At 33.5% G+C, this 23007-nt stretch overlaps 1 protein-coding gene across 1 annotated transcript; it reads left to right on the forward strand.

Moving 5' to 3' along the window:
* Nucleotides 1-9357: 9357 nt before the first annotated feature.
* On the forward strand, nt 9358-17930 carry LOTGIDRAFT_130421 (hypothetical protein; the record flags this gene model as incomplete). The annotated part of the gene is made up of 3 exons (XM_009065312.1): nt 9358-9572; nt 13870-14006; nt 16657-17930. The coding sequence occupies 3 exons, from the start codon at nt 9358-9360 to the stop codon at nt 17928-17930; spliced, it is 1626 nt and encodes a 541-aa protein (XP_009063560.1).
* Nucleotides 17931-23007: the final 5077 nt, after the last annotated feature.

Genomic DNA, 23007 nt, shown 5'->3' on the forward strand with positions numbered 1-23007 from the left:
TGCCTTGCCTAGTGTATGATGTTGATTATGACTGCCTTGCCTAGTGTATGATGTTGATTATAACTGCCTTGCCTAGTGTATGATGTTGATTAAGACTGTCTAGTCTGGTGTATGATGTTGATTATGACTGCCTTGCCTAGTGTATGATGTTGATTATGACTGCCTTGCCTAGTGTATGATGTTGATTATGACTGCCTTGCCTAGTGTATGATGTTGATTATGACTGCCTTGCCTAGTGTATGATGTTGATTAAGACTGTCTAGTCTGGTGTATGATGTTGATTATGACTGCCTTGCCTAGTGTATGATGTTGATTATGACTGTCTTGCCTAGTGTATGATGTTGATTATGACTGTCTGGTCTGAAGTATGATGTTGCTTATGACTGTTTAATCTGTTGTATGGTCGTTTTTAAACTGTCTGGACGGGTGTATTATGTATTTTTAAGTCAGTCTCGTCTATGGTATGATGTTGTTTAAAAGCATCTTGTCTGATGTATGATGTTGATTAAGACTGTCTAGTCTAGTCTGGTGTATGATGTTGATTAAGACTATCTAGTCTGGTGTAAATCATTGTTTAAAACTGTTGAAACTATTTCGTCTTTGTACATGATGGCATTGAAGACTAGCCAGGTGTATGATGTTGTTTTTGGCTGTTTGTTCTGGTGTATGAAGCTGTTTATGACTGTCTAGACTGATGTATGATGTTGTTTATGACTGTCTAGTCTAGTGTTTGATGCGGTTGAAGATTGTCTGGTCTGGTGTATGACATTGTTTAAGACTGGCTGGTTTAAGATGCTGTTTAAGATTGTCTGGTCTGGTGTATGACATTGTTTAAGACTGACTGATGAAGGATGCTGTGTAAGACTGTCTGGTCTGGTGTATGTCGTTGTTTAAGACTGATTGGTTTAAGATGCCGTAATTTGGTTAGTTTGTTATCGCTGTCTAGCATTAAATTTTGCTTTTTTCTTGCAATTATGTCCCTATTTGTCATCGACTTAAAGGAAATATTAATTTAATCGGGACATTTGAAACAGAATTTCTAGTGATTATTCGTGCTATAAAGTTCGTCACAATTCGTAAAATGTAAAGTTAAAAGATAACATGGGTACAACTGTAGTTCTGACATTACCAAATAGGTTGATGTTCATATTGCTGAATCGACGACGGAAACTAAACTCACCTAATATACTATTTAATGATGGAATGTACATGACGATATACTGAGTCATTGTTCTGAAAATACTTTGGATCATTGGTGAATATCTTATGATGATTATTACATTTTATGGTTGTGTAAAAACATTAATGTCTTGTTATTTGCCATGAAGCAATTAACTAAATGTATATTTGAAATTGAAAAATTCCACAAATAATGCATTATGATCTAAGTGGACTCTCCAAATGTGATGCATTGTTGAAAAATTCAGTCTGCTAGCTTAAAATGTGCTGACATATAGTGTAACCGATCACGTAAATTTATGAAATACATGCACAACCAAATTTAACTAATTTACATGTTGAAGAACTGAAAGAGCAGTTTAACACTTTGAGTTTTGTTCTCCAATAAGTTAATCAAACAAACAGAATTGTAGAGAGGGTTATTTAGTAATGATGTTGATCTGGACTATTAAAGTGAAATAAATAACACCTGTTTTACAATGTTCATGAAATATAGAAAAAAAATACATAAAACTATGTAGTCAATTACTACTAGACTTAACGTTAAGCTTTCTTCCTTAATTTCTTGAGCCTTGGCAAATATACATAGTGGTTTGAGAACATATTCCTTCTACAGTTATTGGGTGCATTTTATTGGCATAGAAATTATAAACCAAACTAACTGCTCTTAGTAACACTTACAACTACAACACATTTAGTGAGATATTCATGTTAAAGTTAGAAACCGAGGTAAATTTACAGGTAGTACTTCACTGGTTATCAGGTATTTCAACCTGGTTGATTCAAATTTTACATTTCTCTATTTTATTTCAAGTTTACCATATCTCCAATGCATTTTATTTGAATTTGAAGATATGATAGTTTATATGGGATCGAAATTTGCAATATAATGACTTCTTTTAAGTAATGCGATAACATGTAAATCTATCGGGTTGGTGTAAGAATTAGAAACGCTTGTCTTACTGGTGTATAGCATATCTGTTAATACAATACCATGAATAACATGAGTTAACACAATTATTCTTCTCGACCTTTTGGACTCGTAGCTTTGAATTCTAAGTTTAGATTTACTTTTCCACCAGCGTAAACTAAAAGTACATGTATATCGCTGACAGCATGCAAATCACCAGAGAAGCAGCTAGGGTGAACTTGTGGTGTTTACCAAACTCTAGAATGGGAATCAGGAATTATAATGTATTCATTTAAGTTTTGAGTCACATACATAACTTATTCTAATTTCCTTCGCTGAGGAGATGAATAGTCTAGACCAGTCTATAGCTTAATTAATTATTATTTCCCATTGTCTATCACCTGCATAGGGCGTAACCTTCATGCAATTAAATAGATAATAGATAGATAGGGTGGTTTCAGTATTCATTTAAAAAATAACAATATATATCCAGCTAGATGTTTTTTTCGATGACGCAGACTCGTTAACTAGTATGATGTCACTCGGAACCGTGGCTGGTTGTCGACATCCTCTTTCTGGTCGACTGGAGTGTACAGGGTTCTATTTTCTTATTCTGCAAATTAATGTGAAGTTCTTCAACTAAAAACCAAACTTTAAAAGTCAACCTTCTGTTATGGGTTTAACATAAATGCTTACACCGGGGCGACATCGGATATAGAAAAGTTTATTTTGGGGACACAAAAGGACTATCACTGACCAAAGGACTATCACTATTCAAAAGTATCTATATTAGAATCAGTTTAGCTAGACACCTCAAAGGTCACTATATTTGGTTATCGTCCTGTATTACGACTCGATATATTTTGAGAAATTTTTAACATTGATCTATATAACTAATAAACTAACAAATGGCTGAATTAATTCAACTGTGAACCGTGTTTTTGTTCCTTTTGGACAACATTACACACCAACCCTCTATCCGTCGTAACCACCTCATTGCAATTGCATTTTACTCAGGTCAATGACATAAAGATATTTTACGATCGGAACTACATGATTTATTTTGGCTCTCTTTTTAAACGTATATCTATGCAAGAACGTGTAAATGGTGTCAATGGTAAATGATGTGTTCTGATCTGGAAGAGTTTTTTCAGATTGTTATCTTTGAAATAGTTTGGTGAGCATTCAACTCTTTGTCAAATTAGTGGAAGATATATCATGGGGACTAAAGACGGAAATAGACAGCTATGGCGAGAATTTGACGATAAGAACAATACTATGTTCTGATTTGACATATAAACAAAAACGTAATCAGTAAGATCTTTTGTATGGTAGATGGTTTCTACATCAAAATAACACGAATGGTTATTATCCAAAGACATAATCAGATCGTAAGATACACATAAAATATCTTATTACAAACATAGTAGAGTTTACCTTCATTTTCATTCCAGCCTTCGTAGGCCTGTAAAATAATATAATATTTTCTGCTATTGTCGCTAGTTCATTATGCACCATTATCAATTCCAATTACTCACCATCTATATCACAGTATCACTTATTGCCAGTTATGTTCTGAGCTTTTGAAACAAAATAAGCAAATTGTGCTAGTTCGGAATTTTAAGGAAAATATATCTTTACCTGTAGATTTGGTCATAGCGATCAGCATAACCACAACATAGTCCCAATCAGTAATCCAAAAGGTATTATAGAGTTTTAAAGAGGTTTTCTAAATTGTTATGTGTATCCAGAACACTATCAATTTACACCATTCCAATTTTCTTTGGTTCCTGAAATTACACAAAAAGAATGTATTTGATGATGCCTTAAGTGATCAAGCATATTTTGCGATTAATGACGCCATCAAACAATCAGTGAAATTGCAGGAACCACGGAAAATTGGAATGACGGAAATTGTGTCCCCGATACACATAAAATTACAAGAAAACCTCTTTAAGTAATAAAAAAAAATGATGACTTTAATCCGAACCCCGTTACATTGCCTTCGGTGAACATTGTGGTCAAAAACATTCTGGTTGCATGCTATCTTCAATTCCTCTTTCCTATATATATATTCCAAAATTTGATTTCGTTGTTTAAAGATTTGCCAGAAAGTTTATTCACACTAGTAATATAATTTATAGTTGTTGAATGGGTTGCTTTTAAACAAATTAGACCTACCAAATAGGTTATTTTTCATTCCGATTGTGTTATATAGCAGACTGTGTTATTTTTGTAATTGATTAAGCTCTTAACAAATCTGATGAAAGGAATGACAAAAAGGTAGAAAAGTAATATATGCAATTTTTTAACTCTACATGCAGATAGGTTGCGGCCACATGTGTTTGTTGAAAGGTTGTAAAATGTTTCAGACTCTGTTTCTGACAATGTGTAATATACTTAATTTATAACCCGGTTCTGTAAATTATCAGATAAGGGGGTGTATACCGACTCTGTGGAGAATTTATGGAAGACCTTTTTTTAAATATCGCGATCATCTGGCGACCTTTTATAATAGAATTGTTTCTTTTACTCACCATCAATATCAAATACTTAAGACAATAAATTGACAGTGTTAGAGAGTTGCTCAAGTCGGCTTTTGTATCCTCGTCATGACAGCTGCTATATTGCCTCAGAACACAGGACTTAATATTGGGAACGAATCATGGTTCCGAAGACTTCAACGGTTCAACTATCGATATTCAACACTTTATCAATTCAAATCTATAATAAGAGATAAAAGATAATATTTTTGAACATTTGGTTCCCAGAAAGCCAAATTAAGTCTGTATTGATTTTTGATTACAGAATAAATTGGCAAAAGTTTGAACAACTGAAAAGCATATCAGAGTATAATATGCTAAACCTATTTTATTCAAAATATTGTCCAAAGTCCCGTCTAGACGTTCATACATTTGTTCAAAACACCATCTGACAAATGTGTGATGATGTTTTGAACAAATGTATGATCGTGTGGAGGCAGCTTTAGACAAATTTCGAAACACAGGTATAGCGTATTATGCTCTGAAATGTTTTTAAGGCAAATGCATTGCCTATTGGTCTTTCCTTAAGCTTCTGCAATTTGTTTTTTTGACTACATTGGACATAGGAATCGGTTTTATTAATTTACCTCCATAGAAATAGTTAACTTTAGGAAAATAGGTCTATGTTAATTCCTTTCAGCTAATAATAAGATACGACTGAAACCCATTCATGAAATAACAAGAATCATTCTTTTTTTTCTTCGTCTTCACTTTAAAAGATAAAACGTGATAACAAATGTCATTCCAATTTGACAAGAAATTTTATCATGTCTTCAAACAGCTATAACTTATCTTCAGAAGTTGCTAAAAACAAGTCAAGTCAGGAAAAATGTAAGAAATCGTGTGTAATTGTTATCTTTTTTCATTCTTTTCACGCTTTGTATCTGCCAAATACTTTCAATTAAAATTGTTGTTAAGATAAAATTCCCATATATAAAGCTCATTAAATACGAATAATTAATAGCGATGATTTCCAAATATATTTTATCTTTACTGAGGCTATATTTATAATTTATACCATTCATTACATTCAATATTACTTAGCCAGAATTTATAAATTCTTTCTCGAACTACAACTAGTGTCTCGAGTATTGAAGTACATTTAGTTATGATGGGCTTGCTTTTTTTCATAGTTTCGTAGATTTTCTTCTGTTCATAGTTTTGGTGGGTTTGCTTCTGTCAGAAGTACCGATTGCTTTTTATTGAAATGGTTTCTGACAGTAGTTCTGACTGGAATAGTTTCTGACAGCAGTTCTGACTGGTATGGTTCCTGACAGTAGTTCTGATTGGAATGGTTTCTGACAGTAGTTCTGATTGGAATGGTTTCTGACAGTAGTTCTGACTGATATGGTTTCTGACAGTAGTTCTGATTGGAATGGTTTCTGACAGTAGTTCTGACTGATATGGTTTCTGACAGTAGTTCTGACTGTTATTGTTTCTGACAGCAGATCTGACTGAAATGGTTTCTGACAGTAATTCTGATTGGAATGGTTTCTGACAGTAATTCTGATTGGAATGGTTTCTGACAGTAATTCTGATTGGAATGGTTTCTGACAGTAATTCTGATTGGAATGGTTTCTGACAGTAATTCTGATTGGAATGGTTTCTGACAGTAATTCTGACTGAAATGGTTTCTGACAGTAATTCTGATTGGAATGGTTTCTGACAGTAGTTCTGACTGGTATGGTTTCTGACAGTAGTTCTGACATTTATTGTTTCTGACAGCAGATCTGACTGGAATGGTTTCTGACAATAGAACTAACTGGTATGGTTTCTGACAGTATTTCTGACTGGAATGGTTTCTGACAGCAGTTCTGCTTGGTATGGTTTCTGATAGTATAGTTCTAAATAGTATTTTTTCTGACAGTATAGTTCTGACTTGTATTGTTTCTGACAGTATAGTTCTATACTTCTAAATGGTATTGTTTCTGACAGTATAGCTCTGACATGTATGGTTTCTGACAGTAGTTCAAACTGGTATGGTTTCTGACAGTAGTTAAGTTTTGACTGAAATGGTTTCCGTCAATAGGTTTGACTGGTATGGTTTCTGTCAGTAGTTCTGACTGGAATGGTTTCTGTCAATAGGTTAGACTGGTATGGTTTCTGACAGTAGTTTTGACTGAAATGGTTTCTGTCAATAGGTTTGACTCGTATGGTTTCTGTCAGTAGTTCTGACTGGAATGGTTTCTGTCATTAGGTTTGACTCGTATGGTTTCTGTCAGTAGTTCTGACTGGAATGGTTTCTGTCAATAGGTTTGACTGGTATGGTTTGTGACAGTAGTTTTGACTGGTATGGTTTCTGTCAATAGGTGTTACTGGTATGGTTTCTGTCAATAGGTGTTACTGGTATGGTTTCTGTCAGTAGTTCTGACTGGAATGGTTTCTGTCAATAGGTTTGACTGGAATGGTTTCTGACAGTAGTTTTGACTGGTATGGTTTCTGACAGCAGTTCTGACTGGTATGGTTCCTGACAGTTGTTCTGATTGGAATGGTTTCTGTCAGTAGTTCTGACTGGAATGGTTTCTGTCATTAGGTTTGACTCGTATGGTTTCTGTCAGTAGTTCTGACTGGAATGGTTTCTGTCAATAGGTTTGAGTGGAATGGTTTCTGACAGTAGTTCTGGATAGTTATAGCAGGTTTGTTTTTGTCAATAATCCTGGTTCGTTTAGGTCTGACAATTTTTGATTGGTTTTTGGATTTGTGTTTGTAAATAGTCATGACGGTTTATTGGCTTTTGGCTGTCAATATAGTATAAATATACCAGATTAGTTTTTGGCTAGTTAATTAATTTGTGCTTGCGAGGGTTAGGGTTTTGGCTACCTGTGAGTGGTCTTTTTCAAAATATTGTTGCTTGGATGTTGTCTTCAGGCCAATTTACTTAACAAGAATTATAGCTTCATAAAGTTTCTGATATTTGAATATTTTATCTGTTCTCGAAGTTATGACGTTTGGTATCTATCAGTGGTATTTGGATTGTTAATTTTTTTCCTTTTATAGTCTTTTTTTATGTTTTAGCTGTCATTTCTGTATGTCATTCGTTTTTTATATTATGTTAATGGTTTTGGCAACAATGTGTGTATATATTTCATCAGACATGTTATTTAAGACAATTTTTATTATTAATGCTCTGTGTATCTTATGAAATAGAATTTTGAAGGTTCCTAATTTATTATTATGATGAATGCGAACAGAAATTGGTTTATCTTCGATGACAGTAGATGAATGCAGAAAGATATTTATAGAATCCCTACATAGATAAGACATGTTGTAGGTCTAAGATCAGAAAGTTTAGCACGTCTGAGATACAACTATCACGAGGTAGAAATCATCTGATATATTATGAATGAATAAGTCTTCTAGATTTAATAATTTAAAAACTACCATAATCAAAATATTAACAGCTGTTCCACGGCGAACATTTTCGTGCCAACAATCACAAGCTAGTCTTTGCGAACTGTGGGCAGTCTGGACGCACCAGAACATCTTTAGTAATAATGCCAAAATAATTTCATTTGGTATTATTTATCTGGGTTATGATTATTGTTCATCCCAGTATGTTGTTTGTTCTTCTGTAGAAAGCCAATAGCTATGGTGAATTTAAAGTGGCTTTATGCAGAATTTTCAATATCAGAAACATCGTAAATTATACCTGAAAATATATTTAAAATATACTATTTACATCTATGTATCTACTTTTAATAAAAACTGAATTAATTGTTAAAGGGGTTGATTAAGAATGGAGTGTACTAATTATAAATTAAACAGCTGAAACTAGTGCTGATGTTGATGACTTAATATATTTAGTTTAGATATATTTCTTATCTTGCATTAATCTGCACAGTAGTTTTTTTAACATCTTCCAAAAAGCATAACGAACTTAAAAAGTTGACGTAAACGTAGCGGCGGGATTTTTCTTAGTTAAAACATTCAGATAAGTCTAGAGAACAATTTTCTCTAGATTTTGGTGTATAGTTTTCGCAAATTTGAGAAAAATGTTCTACGTACGAAAAAAAATCAGAATGTCCTTTCAAATGTCAGTTCAAAATATCGAAAATCCTCATACATGTTAGGGGCAGTAAGCCGGCTTCTACGGGCTACAACATTTTTTGAAAGTCTGGGCGAAACATTTGTTTTTGTATTAATTTAACCAATATTTCAACATCACCATGTTCCTGGAACATTTAAATTAACTTTACCCACAACACTATTACATCCTTATTTGGTCTTATAGAGCTAACCCTAGGATATGATTTGTTCTTTACTTTGGTCAGGAATTTTGAAAAACTTCTTAATACAATATTATTTTAACCTCAAAAGCTGCCCAGCTATTAAGTTTGTTCACCAGTTTAATTGAAATTAGACTAAACTTAGTTACGTTATTTATTAGCTTTTTAAAGTCACTTCATTTAGGGTCGAACGACAGCGTTCTTGAACGATCTTCAAATTAACCTTTTGACCTACCTCGATGACGTCTGCTTTTACCAATCAAATTTCTACCCTCTCCAGCGCTGGCATTTTGTGAAACGGTGTTTATCAGGTTAGGTCAAATTGTTAATTTGTCGAACGTTCAAGAAGGATGTCATTAGATCCGAACTGAAGTGGCTATATTAAAGAAAATAGCTAATTAAAAAAACGGACGAAAGTTTGGTCTAATTTAAATAAGACTGGTTTGTTCAATACTCACAGTTTGATGCAAATTGTATATATTTTTCCAGGAGGTCGAAGATGCAGCTGTCTGATCGGATAGAAAATCTACTGGCAGTGGGAAATATTATCGTTTTATTGCTGTACATTCCGTTAACTTATTGTCAACATTTACCACCCAAAGATGATGAGAAATTCAATTTTCCAATCGATCAGCAGGAAGCCTTCCAGTCAACTCGTATAATACCAGATGGAACCTCAGTCTTTGCCTACTTTTACAAAGGAAAATCACAAAAGTAAGTATAGCATATATCGTAGGTTTTCAACCACGGGGAAATTTGAACTTTTAATGTGTCACGAAAAAAATACAACATATATACAGCATCTGATCATTCCGTATTACATTTTTTTCTGAAGACATCGTTTTCATGCTGATTCAGATTGGGGACACACACAATAACAGGTTGAAAATCGCTGGTATAAATGGTCCAACTGCACCCAAAAATGTCAACCATTTAGTATAAAATAAGATGGAATTCTAAAATTTACAGCCCAAAGATCTTTAACGGTTTTAACACCTGATGACTCTTTGGATTAGTCCACTGCTATATTCTTGGGATTAGTCTATTTCTATACAATCCCCCCTCCCCCTCCCCGTGTCGCCCTTTGGTTCCGCTACTGAATCCAGTGCTAAGCTCCCATTGTCGAGCGATCATGTTGAGAACGAAACTATTGGTCATTCGACTGATCATAGCTGATCAATAAGTTCCGATTTGAATTGGTGTTCAAGGTACATTGGGAAGCACTATGGTAACAACTGGATCATTTCAGATATCAGAATAGAGATCCAAACTGGAATTAATCTTACTATCCAATGCCTTTTTACCTAAGTCAAGAACAATAACTCCAAAACTGTTCATCCGATTATTACCAAATTCAAACTTGATCGAGATCTCGTCGATATATATACATGCATACCAAGTTTTATCAAGATCAAATAAAACTAAAGCTTCTATCGTGTCTACATGCCAAATTTGACGCGTAAGTCATGAGCAATAACTCCAAAACCGTTCGTCCGATTGAACTTGACCGAAATATTATCAATATATAATATACATACATAACAAGTTTCATCGTAGAACTAATAATATTATTGCATTATAGTGAAATGATAACAAATTAGTAGTTTGAAGCCAGGTATAGCGGATATCATGTCATGATGAAAATTCATATCCTGATAAAAGTGCAATGTATCCTGGGACGCAAGATTGAAGTGTCTGTAATAAAGTGTGTATTTAAAAATTGGCCATCAAAACATCTGTAATTCATCATAATTTTTTCTGAACTTTTGAAGTTGAAATAATGCCAAGGTTTACAAGACAAATAGGAGAAAATCAAAATTATCTTGTTATATTTTCAAGAGCTTTTTCCTTGTTAGTTTATCAAATATTTATCATTTGAAGACACAGACGATGGGGTTGTAAAAGTTAACCACGTTGAATCGATTAATCTCCACGCACAAGACGAGAAAATAAATTCAGTTGGACTGAAAATCTGTGAAATCTTGTTACTGCTACACGTGAAAAGGTACTGGCAACGAACCGAATAGTTTCAGGAACCTGTTAGTGTCTGGGTCATGCAATTCACATCAAAGGAAGCTATGTGGTTTACCACAATCTGACACAGTTAAAAAGATAACATTATAGAATAGTTAGTAAAAACAGGTGGTTATAGGTTTCTTAAAGATAAACATTTTAACATTACACCATTGCTTAGTGAAAGTCTCATTATTATATCATAACGTCTATAGTAATTTAGATAAAAAATTAGAAAAATACAGGTTTAAAAGGGCATTATAACACTAACGACCGTTATATTTTCCCTAATGTGCCGTACTAAATATCATACATAAAATTCAAAACCAAAACTCTATAAGTATGAAAATGATGTAGTATAACTTCGTGACATCAAGTCATCATCACCTGTGTTTATTATACATGAAGTCACTAACCTTTTATGTCTCACACCGTCTTGAATAAATATAAACTTAGTGGAATCTGTTGCAGAAGCTAATAGAAAATGTACTTTCTCAAATCAAAGTAACCTAAAAAAAAAAGTACCCCGAAATTTACTAAAAATATTGGCTTCAGTAGCATGTAATCGTAAAAGATGTCGTATGGATGTACGTCTCGCTTTGGAACTTCCAATACGCTCTGCGATTTCGCTTGTCTTATCTGAGGACATTAAGTTCCCTTTCGGGTATCGTGGTTCATTTTAGATACGTTTGTACTCATTGGCACAAATTTGAATAAAAGAGAAAAAGGCGGAATAATGTGGTTAATAATTGTTAACTTCCCTGTTCCTACATGTTATAAACATAGAAAACACATTTTAATTATATACTTCATTTGTTTTGACTATTAACACCCAGGAATAGAGTCATAATGATATTTTCACGAATTTTCACTTATTTACTGATATTTGTTCTTTCTGAGAAAATTGTGACATTTTCAGTGAAGTTCATGTATTAGATGCTGTTTTATTGGGTCAATATAGTTTACTAATAACTTAGCAAATTCCTCAAGAATGAAGTGGGTTTTTTTCGTCCATTGCAAACGTTTTTTTTTTTAAATTGAACAAGTTTTATCTGGAGTATTTTGCTGATTTTTTTTTGGCAAAAAGAATTGCTTACATTGACCATATTCATCTTCAAATATTTTGCCATCATTGAACTTAAAGGACAATCAAAGACTATTTTGTCATCTGCTTTGTAAAGATATATCCGGACATGCACTATTTTAAAACATATTCATTTTAAGCTTTGAAAATGGTGAGAAATATTTGCTTTAAATGATAAAGCTTATCTAGAAATGTTTTGCTATCGACAAGACCAGACATTTTTGCTATCAATGAACGTGCTTTATCGAGACATAATTATATTATCAGTGAGAACTTCATCAAAATGTTTTGCTATCGGCGAGGGTGTATTTAACCAGAAATTTTTTTTTCTCATCAATGAACAAGTTTTTACCAGAAATATAATTTTGCTATCAATGAACATGTTTTACCAAGAAATGTTTTGCTATCAATGAATCAACTGTATGTAGAAATAATATCAGCGGAAAAGTTTATGACAGATATTTTGCTATCGACGATGAAATGTTTTGCTTTGTTTAAAAGAAAAATATATTTTGCTATCAATGAACAAGCGATAGTTATATCATTAAATATATTGCTATCTACTTTTGTTGCTATCAATGAGCTAGTTGAAGTCAAAAATATATTTTGCTATCAATGAACGTGCTCCATCAAGAACTATTTTACTATTAATGAACAAGCTTCATTTAGATATAGATTTAGATCTATCGCGAATAATTTGCTATCCCCAGTTCGATCTAAAATATATAACCATTAAAAGATACGGATCGGATTAGCGAGTTGTTTAGAACTTGTAAGGTTATGAAAAATAGGTCTGTTTTGTGTATGTAAAGAGTAGACTAGTATTGAAATTTACCTTAAAGGCAATATAAACTATAACGGCTACTGGAATATAAATTGTGGTTGAGTTGTCGACGACTATATATAATGAAAGATGTATATCGAAGTTTCAGCCTATTTAACAGTCAGTATATTGGCATCGTAATATCAACCTTGACACGGGATTTAATTAACTCTAATCATGTTTACTATTACACATAATACTATATAGTCTTAGGTTTACTATATCTCAATTACTATTTTCCACTATTTAAATGGTGCTTTTTAATTTCGCCAAATTTCCATTAAAACGGATACAGACATTAATTGTATTTATATAATAGTCTGTTACTTTTTAATAACTCATCTGTATTATATTATAGTAATTTTTGTAGATTAATTAATTGACATACTCTATGAAAAATCAAAATAATATTTCCTGCCAAAAGTATTCAATTTGACCCATTTTAGATATAATATGGTTAATGAATTGACAGTACTTAGGGTTTGATTAACTATTGCGAATAAAAGTCAAATAACTTTGAAGACAGATCCATTGCTGTGAACATTTGAATTTGTTTTCTTGTCTATTGCGATGTTGAGGATGTTACGATATGTATTCATGTCCACAATAAAACATTTCGTTAGGCATCTTCTCAACGTTAGGCTATTATGAATCGCGAAGACGTCCGTGAGGGAGTCAAGACAACAACAATGGCGGCGCCATATATAAGAGGCAGACAGACTCAATGGGGGAACATGACTATCCATGCTGAAATCAGAATCCGGCTACTTTGTCACAAGAAAATTTTAAAAAATTGAATTGATTTGGTGCATTCCGACACATATTTAGGAACAAAAACGTACAAAATTCAAATTTTCAGAGAATAAGGTGGGGGTACAATTCGGGATGCAAACTATTTTTCTAGGGGGGCAAATGCCCAACCACCCCTGTAACCCCACTGGCGCCGCCATTGCAAGACGTTTTCTTCTCCGTGACATAACTTTGACATACTTATTTTGGCAAGAATATAGTAGTATAACTTCGTGACACCCACTCTAATCGCATTGCCATTTGCTATGATATTAATTGTGCAATATTCTTGTATATTTCAGTTACTTTTTCCGTGTGGAGAAAAACAATTCACCATTAAAAATTACCATAAGTCCGTGTACAGCAACCATTAGGTGGGTTATAAAAAGAGGAACATTACTACCAGACATTGAAGACGTTGAAGAAGAAGAACTTTCAGGTGATCTATTGACTTAACTTTATTACAAAAATCTACATCTCCAATAAGTGATCATAAGTTAGTTGCTTTTTTATCACCGATAAGCCAATGACTGCTTTCAGCTTTTGAGTTTTATTGAATTTGGGCTCCACAGTATTGTCATTTTGCGACTTGTTTTGTGAACTCTGCACTACTTGTGGGAAAGTGTGCGTAATTAATAATATTTCATCTTATAACCAAGTATTTATCCTATCACAAACGAAAGGCAATATTATGTAATAAGCACACTTCTTTGATAAAATTAAGCACATAACGACATTTATCGGGTAATTATCAATAATTAGTTGAAACGTTAGATGATAATAATAACTAAAGGGTACTTTCAAATGGAGATCCTGTCCAATAATGGCAAGGACTTGTTTGAGAAAGGTATCAAAGTTTGACTCTGAAGAGTTCTACGAGCAGGTCTCGATAGGGACCAATACGGAGTCATAAAACCGTATAAGAAAAAGAACAACCTCGAAATCAACAGAATTGGAATTTTTAAGTGAACAGCTACCTATGGATCATTAGATACTTTGTAGAATCGCAAAGCAAGGTGTCTTCGAAAAGGTTACACTGGTACTGTCCAATTTAAGGCAAGAAATTCTTTTCGATATTTTCTGAATAAAATCCGATGATTAAATATGAACTGTGAGCTTATAACTAGGACTAGATTATAAAATATATTATAAAAACCTCCATCTGGTTATATTGGTTTACAATTTCTACTTCACAATCATTGATTTTTCAAGATAAGGTTTATTTGTTAAGTCTAGACAGTATTTATCAAGAACTAATCACATATCATGAAACCAATCCAGGTATTTTTTTTTATGATAAATATATAGAACTGGAAATTGGTTGCTGTAATTGAAATTAAAGTAATGATCAGGAAAATGTGCAGCCAAATAACTATTAGTTATCTGAGCAAGCCGTATGAGATACATGTTCTTTTAGCAACGGTACGATGACTCTCCATACCTAGCTGTATTAAAACATACTTCTTTCCAGTATTGTCTTATGAGGTCATTGAAGCTCTTTGGCGTTTTCTTTCAAAGACATTGCATGGTATGCAGATGTACCCATATAATGTTATTTTATTGGTTCGGACTGAACATTTATGGGCTGTTGATGTCAAATTGTACTATTCCAAGAAGTCAAACCCATTTCGTCTTAACGTTTTTCTTTGCATAAGTTCTCGATCATAGGGCGCTTCCATTGCATGATTCTAGAAAATAAAATCCATATCAAATTAAAAAGAGAAGATGACATATGGAAAACTTAAAGGAGCTTAGAAACGTCAACGTCAACGTCAACAATATTCTTAAATAATTAATGTTTATCAGCAGGCACACACCGAAACAACGAGATGTAGTCGGAACCTCTTGTGAATTGCAATATTTAGTGAATTGCCATCGAAAAGAAAAATTTATGCATATTAAAAACATGTAATATCAAATGAATAGTAATAAACAGCCGATCTGATATACAACGAACTGTGGCTTTTTCATACTTGATGAAAATGAAAAAATCCCATAACGTTTACTTCTATTTCAAATATTTCCTTTTCTACCAAGGTGGTATTTTAGAACAGGTGTATTTATTCAAAATAATTCCCAATTAAATAAGCTAGAGTTCAAACCGATTACAACTGGCTTATGACAATTTGATTATACTCTTGCACTCGCTTTGGTTGTTTTTCTGGCTCTCTTCTTCAATCTTATGAATTGAATGATCGTCTTCATATGTTGTTTGGTAATTGAGAAGGTTAAAACGTAGATTCTTAATGCACCCAGCGAAAGAAACTTTCTCGCACCAATCAACCTTTTGAAAAAGTTAAGTCTTTAACAATACTGGTATTTATAGCATTAAGTGATTTGGAGGAAATATATTTGGAGGCATCCCAGTTTACCTGCGATAATATGTTATAGGAGCATTTGTTGTATTGGCATAATCAGAATACCTTTCTTTCCACACATGCTATTTCGTTGCTATATATTTCCCACTTATGTTATTGCAGCCTGCTGAATCTTTCTAAGAATGTGTGACCTTCCACAGTTCTATTTTATTTGTCTACCATCGGCTACTTTTATAAGAAATACTTAGTAATTTTAGAAATATAAGTATAGGCCTTCCCTATTTACATTTCTCGAATAATAGTTCGTGGATTACATCTGGTGCTTTTGGAATCAAATCAACATTTCAATCAAACTCTTTGAAAATATTATCCCAATTCGGTTAAGTCTTTAGGAATGATACTATTTACCAAAGTCCTTGAAACAAAAAGAAGTTACAGGATATTTTTGGGTTCTCTGAAAAAGATGAGAATTCGACCAAGATATGGCCATGCCACCCATATCAGTCTTAACTTATACACATTGAAAATATCTCGGTGTTGTCATTAACTTACCATTCATTTCAACCGCCAGATGTCAATTATAATACATCGGTATTACGTCGGTTTAAGTCATTCCTTTTAGGAAATTGGTATATTGGTATATGTACCTTTGCAGGCATTCGTATTGGTAAATGCTTATCTTCGTTTTTTTATCGTCAAACCTTTAAATATTCCTTTGTGTTATAACCTTACTGTAAAGTCAATACGTTCTACCTTCAGATCCGGATCCAGATCCTTTCCACGCCCAAAGATCAGTTAGTGAAAATCCTGAAGCTGCTTATAGAGTTATTGGAAACTTTACAGGAAAGAAAGCAACCACCTATTTTCACCGTCGTGTACGTTATGGGTTGTATATGTTGGAAATTATAGCTGTAGACAGTGATACCAGTGCCAAAATATACGGAACGACTACTCCAAGATCAAATAATGCCATGTCGGTACTGCCTCTTGATAAATCGGTCAGAATAACTTCAACTTCAGAAAGGATGTTTACTATTGAATGGAATAAAGCAAACGGTGTTGTTGAAGGATTTAATAGTTCTATTCAGTATTGTGTGGTCGTGAATCGTGCTAAAAATTTCAATAATTATTGTTCAGTTTGGTCAGCCAAGGCAACAGACGAAGGTTCTTCGGCTCATAGTGGTTTTGGTTTTTCGTGGGAGAAAAACACCAAAAAACGATCGAAGCGTGGTAATAAGTTATTTCATAAGTGTATTGGATCTAAAACACAGTTCACTTACAAAAAGGCGAAATTGGGAAAATTATATTACGTGGATGTGTTTGTTTTGAATAGACAATATAATATCGATGCCTCTTACAGTGGTACAAAAATCAAAACTTCGAGAAATTATCTCCTTAAAGATGGACAAAGACAAACTGTTAAATTACAGAAAGGTACTGTTAAACAGCAAGTGATGTTTCACACAAAACGTAAACTAGATTCCGCAGTTTTAGAACTGAAATCGTGTCGTGGTAAATTACCTATAACCATGTTTCACGGTAATAACAGTATCCATAAAACTGTAGTACGCAATATGAAAATATTAAGAATGAGAAATCTGCCCGAGGGACAATATACCATAGAATTTACTGGAAACAGAAATCGTAAAAGGGTTGTATCTGTTTTGTTAATATCGTCGATATACAAAAAGCCTCGATTACCGTTAGATACGAAAGTGAAAGTAAGAGCAACGTCTTGTAATTCTATAACACTGTCTTGGTTCGCTACCCATGTTAAACAAAGGTACTGTTTGTATAAGCGTCAGTCATCAACTCTTCCGAAGAAGAGAAGTCATCATTGTTTGGAGATGGCTGGTCGACGGAAAAAAGACAAGGTCCTTTGTGTTCGGATGAGGTACAAAGATCGATATAAGCCAATAAGGAAAACCGTTAAAAATTTGAAACCGAATACGAACTATGTATTTGATGTCTATGTTAATAGAGGCAAAGGAGCTTCACTCTCGTATAAAAGTGTCATTGCACGAACAAAAAATTGCAATAAATGATTTCCCTTGAAGAAATCCTAAATGTTATTTTTTCGACTCCTTAAGCCTGGAGAGAATTCTTGGCTGGTTCGGAATACTATGACACAACCAACCATCATCTGAAGGTGGTCACACAGCTTCTCCATTGGCTTCTGGTATATAAGTATAGCACTCATCATTGTGTTATGTGTCCCATATTGCCAAATTCAGTGTTGCTGTAATCTCAAGATAAGAAAAGGAAATCAGACAATTTAATGTCGATATTAAGTCACGAAAAGTGCTCTTGAATGTGTAGAATGAATTGTACAAGAAGCGAGGTCAAGTGTAGTTGTATGGCAAACGATGTTTAGTAGTCGACGGTTCTGAAGATGAATGACCTGATCGACAGGGTCATATTAAGAGACTATTGTTGATGTGATGTCCATTTACCTGATAAAAATGGATTTGTGCTCATATTGTGAATTTGTCGAGACAAGTTGAAGTTGGGTATAGTTATTGATATTTTTGTGGATATGGACATGGTGTTGGCATATCAAAACTTATATCATAAACAAGGTTGAAATATATTTTGTTATTATATAAAGGAGAAATTAAATATATGTATGTGCCGGTCTACATTGTTAAGTGTTGTTAATCGTTCATTTGATATTATATTATTCTTTCATTCATATAATCCAGCTTTTATTTATTGAAATCCAAAGACGATGAAATTTATTTTGAGACAAGAACGTTGTTGAGGTTTGAGCTACTTGGTGCTGCAAAATGGCATCATTTTCAGAGAACCTGTATAATGTGTTATTGAATAAATTACCTACAATCTTGAAAGGTAACGACGTATAAAGGTTAGCGTGTATAAAAGATATGAATATTAGTATATGTTTTATATCTGTATAGCCATATGGAATGTGTAAACATTTCGTTTATGTTACAGATCAGACAAGTTTATTGCAATCATGTTTTCTATGTAAGTGAAAATCATTAACGTGTCTATCAATATTTTCAACATGTCGGTCTGTTGCCCAGTTCCAATCGTCAAAATGTGAAGGTTCGCTTTACATTATTATGCTCATATTGTATATACACATTTCATTCCGTACAAGTTTTTCATATTTGTTTTTTAATTTATAAATTCAAGATGCAATGCTTTATAAAATACACCATTAGGATACAATTCAGCACAAAAGCAGCTTCGTATCACATGCGCGCTGGTTAGAATAGCGCAGTTAATGTGTTATAGTCCCGTCACACCGCACTGCGACCATTTACGATCTTAGGGCAACTACTTATTTGCCGACAAACGTGAAGAAAACGCAAGAAAATGTCAATTTCAGTACAAATCATTTTTATTGCGTTTATGGAGATGTTGCGACGCTTATTTAAAGACATTCTCGATTCTGTAGCGATTTCACCGGCGATTATTGGCGACAATGGCGCCCACCGTAAGGTATCTGACGCTTCCTTATACCACGCTTAGGGCAACCTTAACATGCTCTAAGATAATTGTCTGTCGCCGCAGCAGTTTTTCTTTCCGGTGTGACGGGGATATTAGCAACACTGCGGTGCACTTGTCTAGTATAGGTTTTGTTATCTCTGCGTTATATCTGGTCAAGTAAGGCATGTACTTGCTATTATCAAAATCAAAACGGCTTTTATTCGGGTTTATATTTTATATTTCTATAATTATTTATCTGTTTTGTTATCAAGAAACTTAGAAGATTATAAATTCTGTCGTTCAAATTTTGTATGACGGAATCTAGGTTCAGGACGAAAACGGTAAATTTGTATTGGACAAATGGTTAGTACGAGAAAATTGGGGTGTGGTGTGTTAACCTGTTAGTTTATGGGTATTTGAAATAACCTCAACAGAGGATTATAAAAGGCTTAATTTTATAGTTTATGTCAAAACCCAACCCTCACACATTTGAGCTTAAGTATTATCTAGAGTAGAACCGGGGCTATTTTTAAAAAGGGGATATTGTACGTATATATGCTATAGTACACCAAAAATAAAAACCATGGACGAACGGCTGTTTTAAAAAAATTCAATATTTTGGTTAGATTGAGTGCAATATTCAAGAAACGGGGTGCAGCAAGGGTTTGTTTTTATAGATCAATTTTGTTATTTTTTTCGTTAAAGGGATAGGTCCGTCTAAACAATTGTACTTGAGTCTCAGAAACGTCGAATTTTAGCCTTCAAATCCAGAATTAGAATTAGACTCTGCCATATTTAGAAAAGACATATAGAATAGAAATTCTAGTGAGGTATTTTTGAAGGAATTTTGCGAATTTTGTACATTTCTTGTACTTCTGAAGACTATTTACATGTATTCAAGACCCAAAACAAACCCCAAAAATTGCGAATCTGTCCCTTTAAATTTCATACTTCTCAAAATCCAAAAAGAAATATCTAGGACTTGCAGTTTAATACTCTGAGGATTTCCATTAGTTTCTTTGGGAAAAACTTAGAAAAGTGATGAATATTGAAAGATGTTTATGAAAAAATAAAATAGAAAGGGCAACAATATACATTCTGGAGGTTGTGATTCTCATTAGTAAGAATAATTTAAAGATGGCATGTACCAAATTGTCTTCAATCTTCGGTTTATTTGAAATTATAACTGTGTTTATTATTTGCTAGTCTTTAAACTACTGAAATTATATGCCTTGATTTATTGTATAATATTGTTACATGTTGGTCATTTTATTATTCATGTAATAAATGCAATTAATTAAATGATTAAAGCTCCATGTCTCTTTTGTTGTGTGTGACATAGGTTTTAGGGGGGGGGGGGGGGGTATAACTTTGATTTAAAAGTGTTGTCTACTGGTTGAGACGTGGGCTTCTATTGTATTTCTGTTCGCTTTTGGATATTTTAGACACAATGTAGGCTGTCCAGCATTCATTGTCAAAAATTAAGGACTAATTTTAGTGTTTCCCATTGAATATAAAATATGTTAAGGAATTTTAGTTTTAGCAAAACTAAAATAAATTGGGATTTTTTAAGCCGCTGGTTATGTCGATCATAAATCATATCGAGAAATGGGCCGATTGCTAGCAACTGTGATTAAGTGCATTTTCATAGATCCTGATTGCCAAAATCGACGACAAGATCCAAAGATTATAAGATATAAGATTACACGATTACAGCTCAGGTTGATTGGATGCCGTCTTGACTCTTCACCATTACAGTCTATAAATGGTAAGGCAGGATATGGGTATTGCTGATCTGCCTTTATAAATAGGAATGTAAGAAGTCCTTCAACCTGGATGCAAGGTCGTCGAGAATCATTTTAACAAAGAATAACAACTAAGGTTTACGGTTTTGGCCAAACACCCTGCCTTATCCATTTACGGCTGCGTCGTTTGGATAGTCGACCCAATGTAGCAAAAAGTAATTTTTTTGAAATGTTCTCATACAAGAATTTCTCTTGAAATATTTCCCAAAACTTGTGTTCCATGGGAATCTTAAATTCTTTATTGAAAATGGAAAGAATTCCCTACCAGGAGTTGTGGTGTTTAATTCTGATTCGTATATACAATAACTTGTTATTTCTGACATAAATTCAATTACATTGATATAGATTATGTTTGGTTTCAAAAACTGTATTGCAGCGAAATATTGGCCAAAGACCAGTGTTGTATATTCAATTTAGTTTGTGTTTAGACTTGTGAAGAGCACGAAATTAAGTGACATTTTGACGTTCAATTTCCAGTCTTATTATCAAAGCTCTTTCAGTAATATCGAACGTGGCCAGACTAATCTATGAGAATGAGAGAAGTAGTTATTGTCTATAAAGATTGTCAGGACGGTCTGATATAGACTTGATTTCCATTACAAATTACATCTGACTCACGATATTTAGTTATTCCCTACCTTTTAAAATGGTCACGTTATTGTCTGGTTTCATCGAGAGGAGATGAATTGTTGTAGCGAGGGAATAGTGATAATATAGTCAGTAGTCTAGCTGGTGTAATAAAAACCAAGAGAGGTTTAGAGTTGAACAATCAGACATAAGATTATATGAGCTGACTAGAAATCTACTGATGAGGTTAATCTTTCAATCTCTCTAGTGATCTCTCCCAATTCACAACGTCTGCAGACTTCTTCAAGATTCCATTCAATAATATTGGGTAGTCCGAAGGTCTGTTTGTTGAATTGAAAACAGGAATACCATCGTCTATAGAAGTCACATTTGGTGCCACTCGTACCTTGGTCTCAGCTAATATTCAGCTCAGCCAATCAGTAATAGTGTCCACAGCTTACGTCGAAATGTGAGCCTTCAAATCCTGAGTGTCAGAGACAAGACTTTCGGATACCCCAATTTTCAGTACGAAATAAGCTTATGATCTTAATAAAGTTACGCAAACAGTGAAATTTCTTGATTGAGGTCTATATGAACGAAATGTGCAATTTTCGGCTCTAGATTATGATGAAGGCCCAAATCAATTCCAGAAAATGTCGTCAGACGGACTAGTAATGAGAATGAAATGGTGAAATATGTAGGCATATAAGTCTTTGTATACATTTTATAAATGTTAAGAGAAATAATTCGCCAATCGTACCCCAATATAGAAAATTTCATAGAAACTGGACTTACAAATTCTGTAAATTAATTTATCAGGTAGATCAAGTGTTAGCTCACCATGGCTATTTCATCTTTCTATGGTCAATATCACATTTAAATTATTAATTTGTAGGCTATATTTCGTAAGTAAGTAAGTCAGTAAGTCATCATATTCTATAATTGGAAGTATTTTACAGTGGATCAAATAGATAAGTGAGGGCCCGGGAATATTTTTTTTAATATATGATTTCCTGCATTCTGTAGTTAATATTATTTAACGTCCTTACGGTAATTGAGCCACTGGCATTTCACAAAAAAAACTTTACAGTTAGACCTACTTTCGAAAAAATATTTGTATAGGTTGCTTCCCTTGAGGTAAGAAATTTATCCCCATATTTTCGCATTTATCTTTATTTGTCCGAAAATTGTCTGTTACTAACTACTTAATACATAACACTTTCTCAAATTGTACATCAAAACCTATTTTGTCCTCTCGGTGTTGATTCTCCTGAGCAAACCAAAAATACCTTTG

This window comes from Lottia gigantea (genome assembly GCF_000327385.1).
Source record: "Lottia gigantea unplaced genomic scaffold LOTGIsca_69, whole genome shotgun sequence".
Lineage (NCBI taxonomy): Eukaryota > Metazoa > Mollusca > Gastropoda > Lottiidae > Lottia > Lottia gigantea.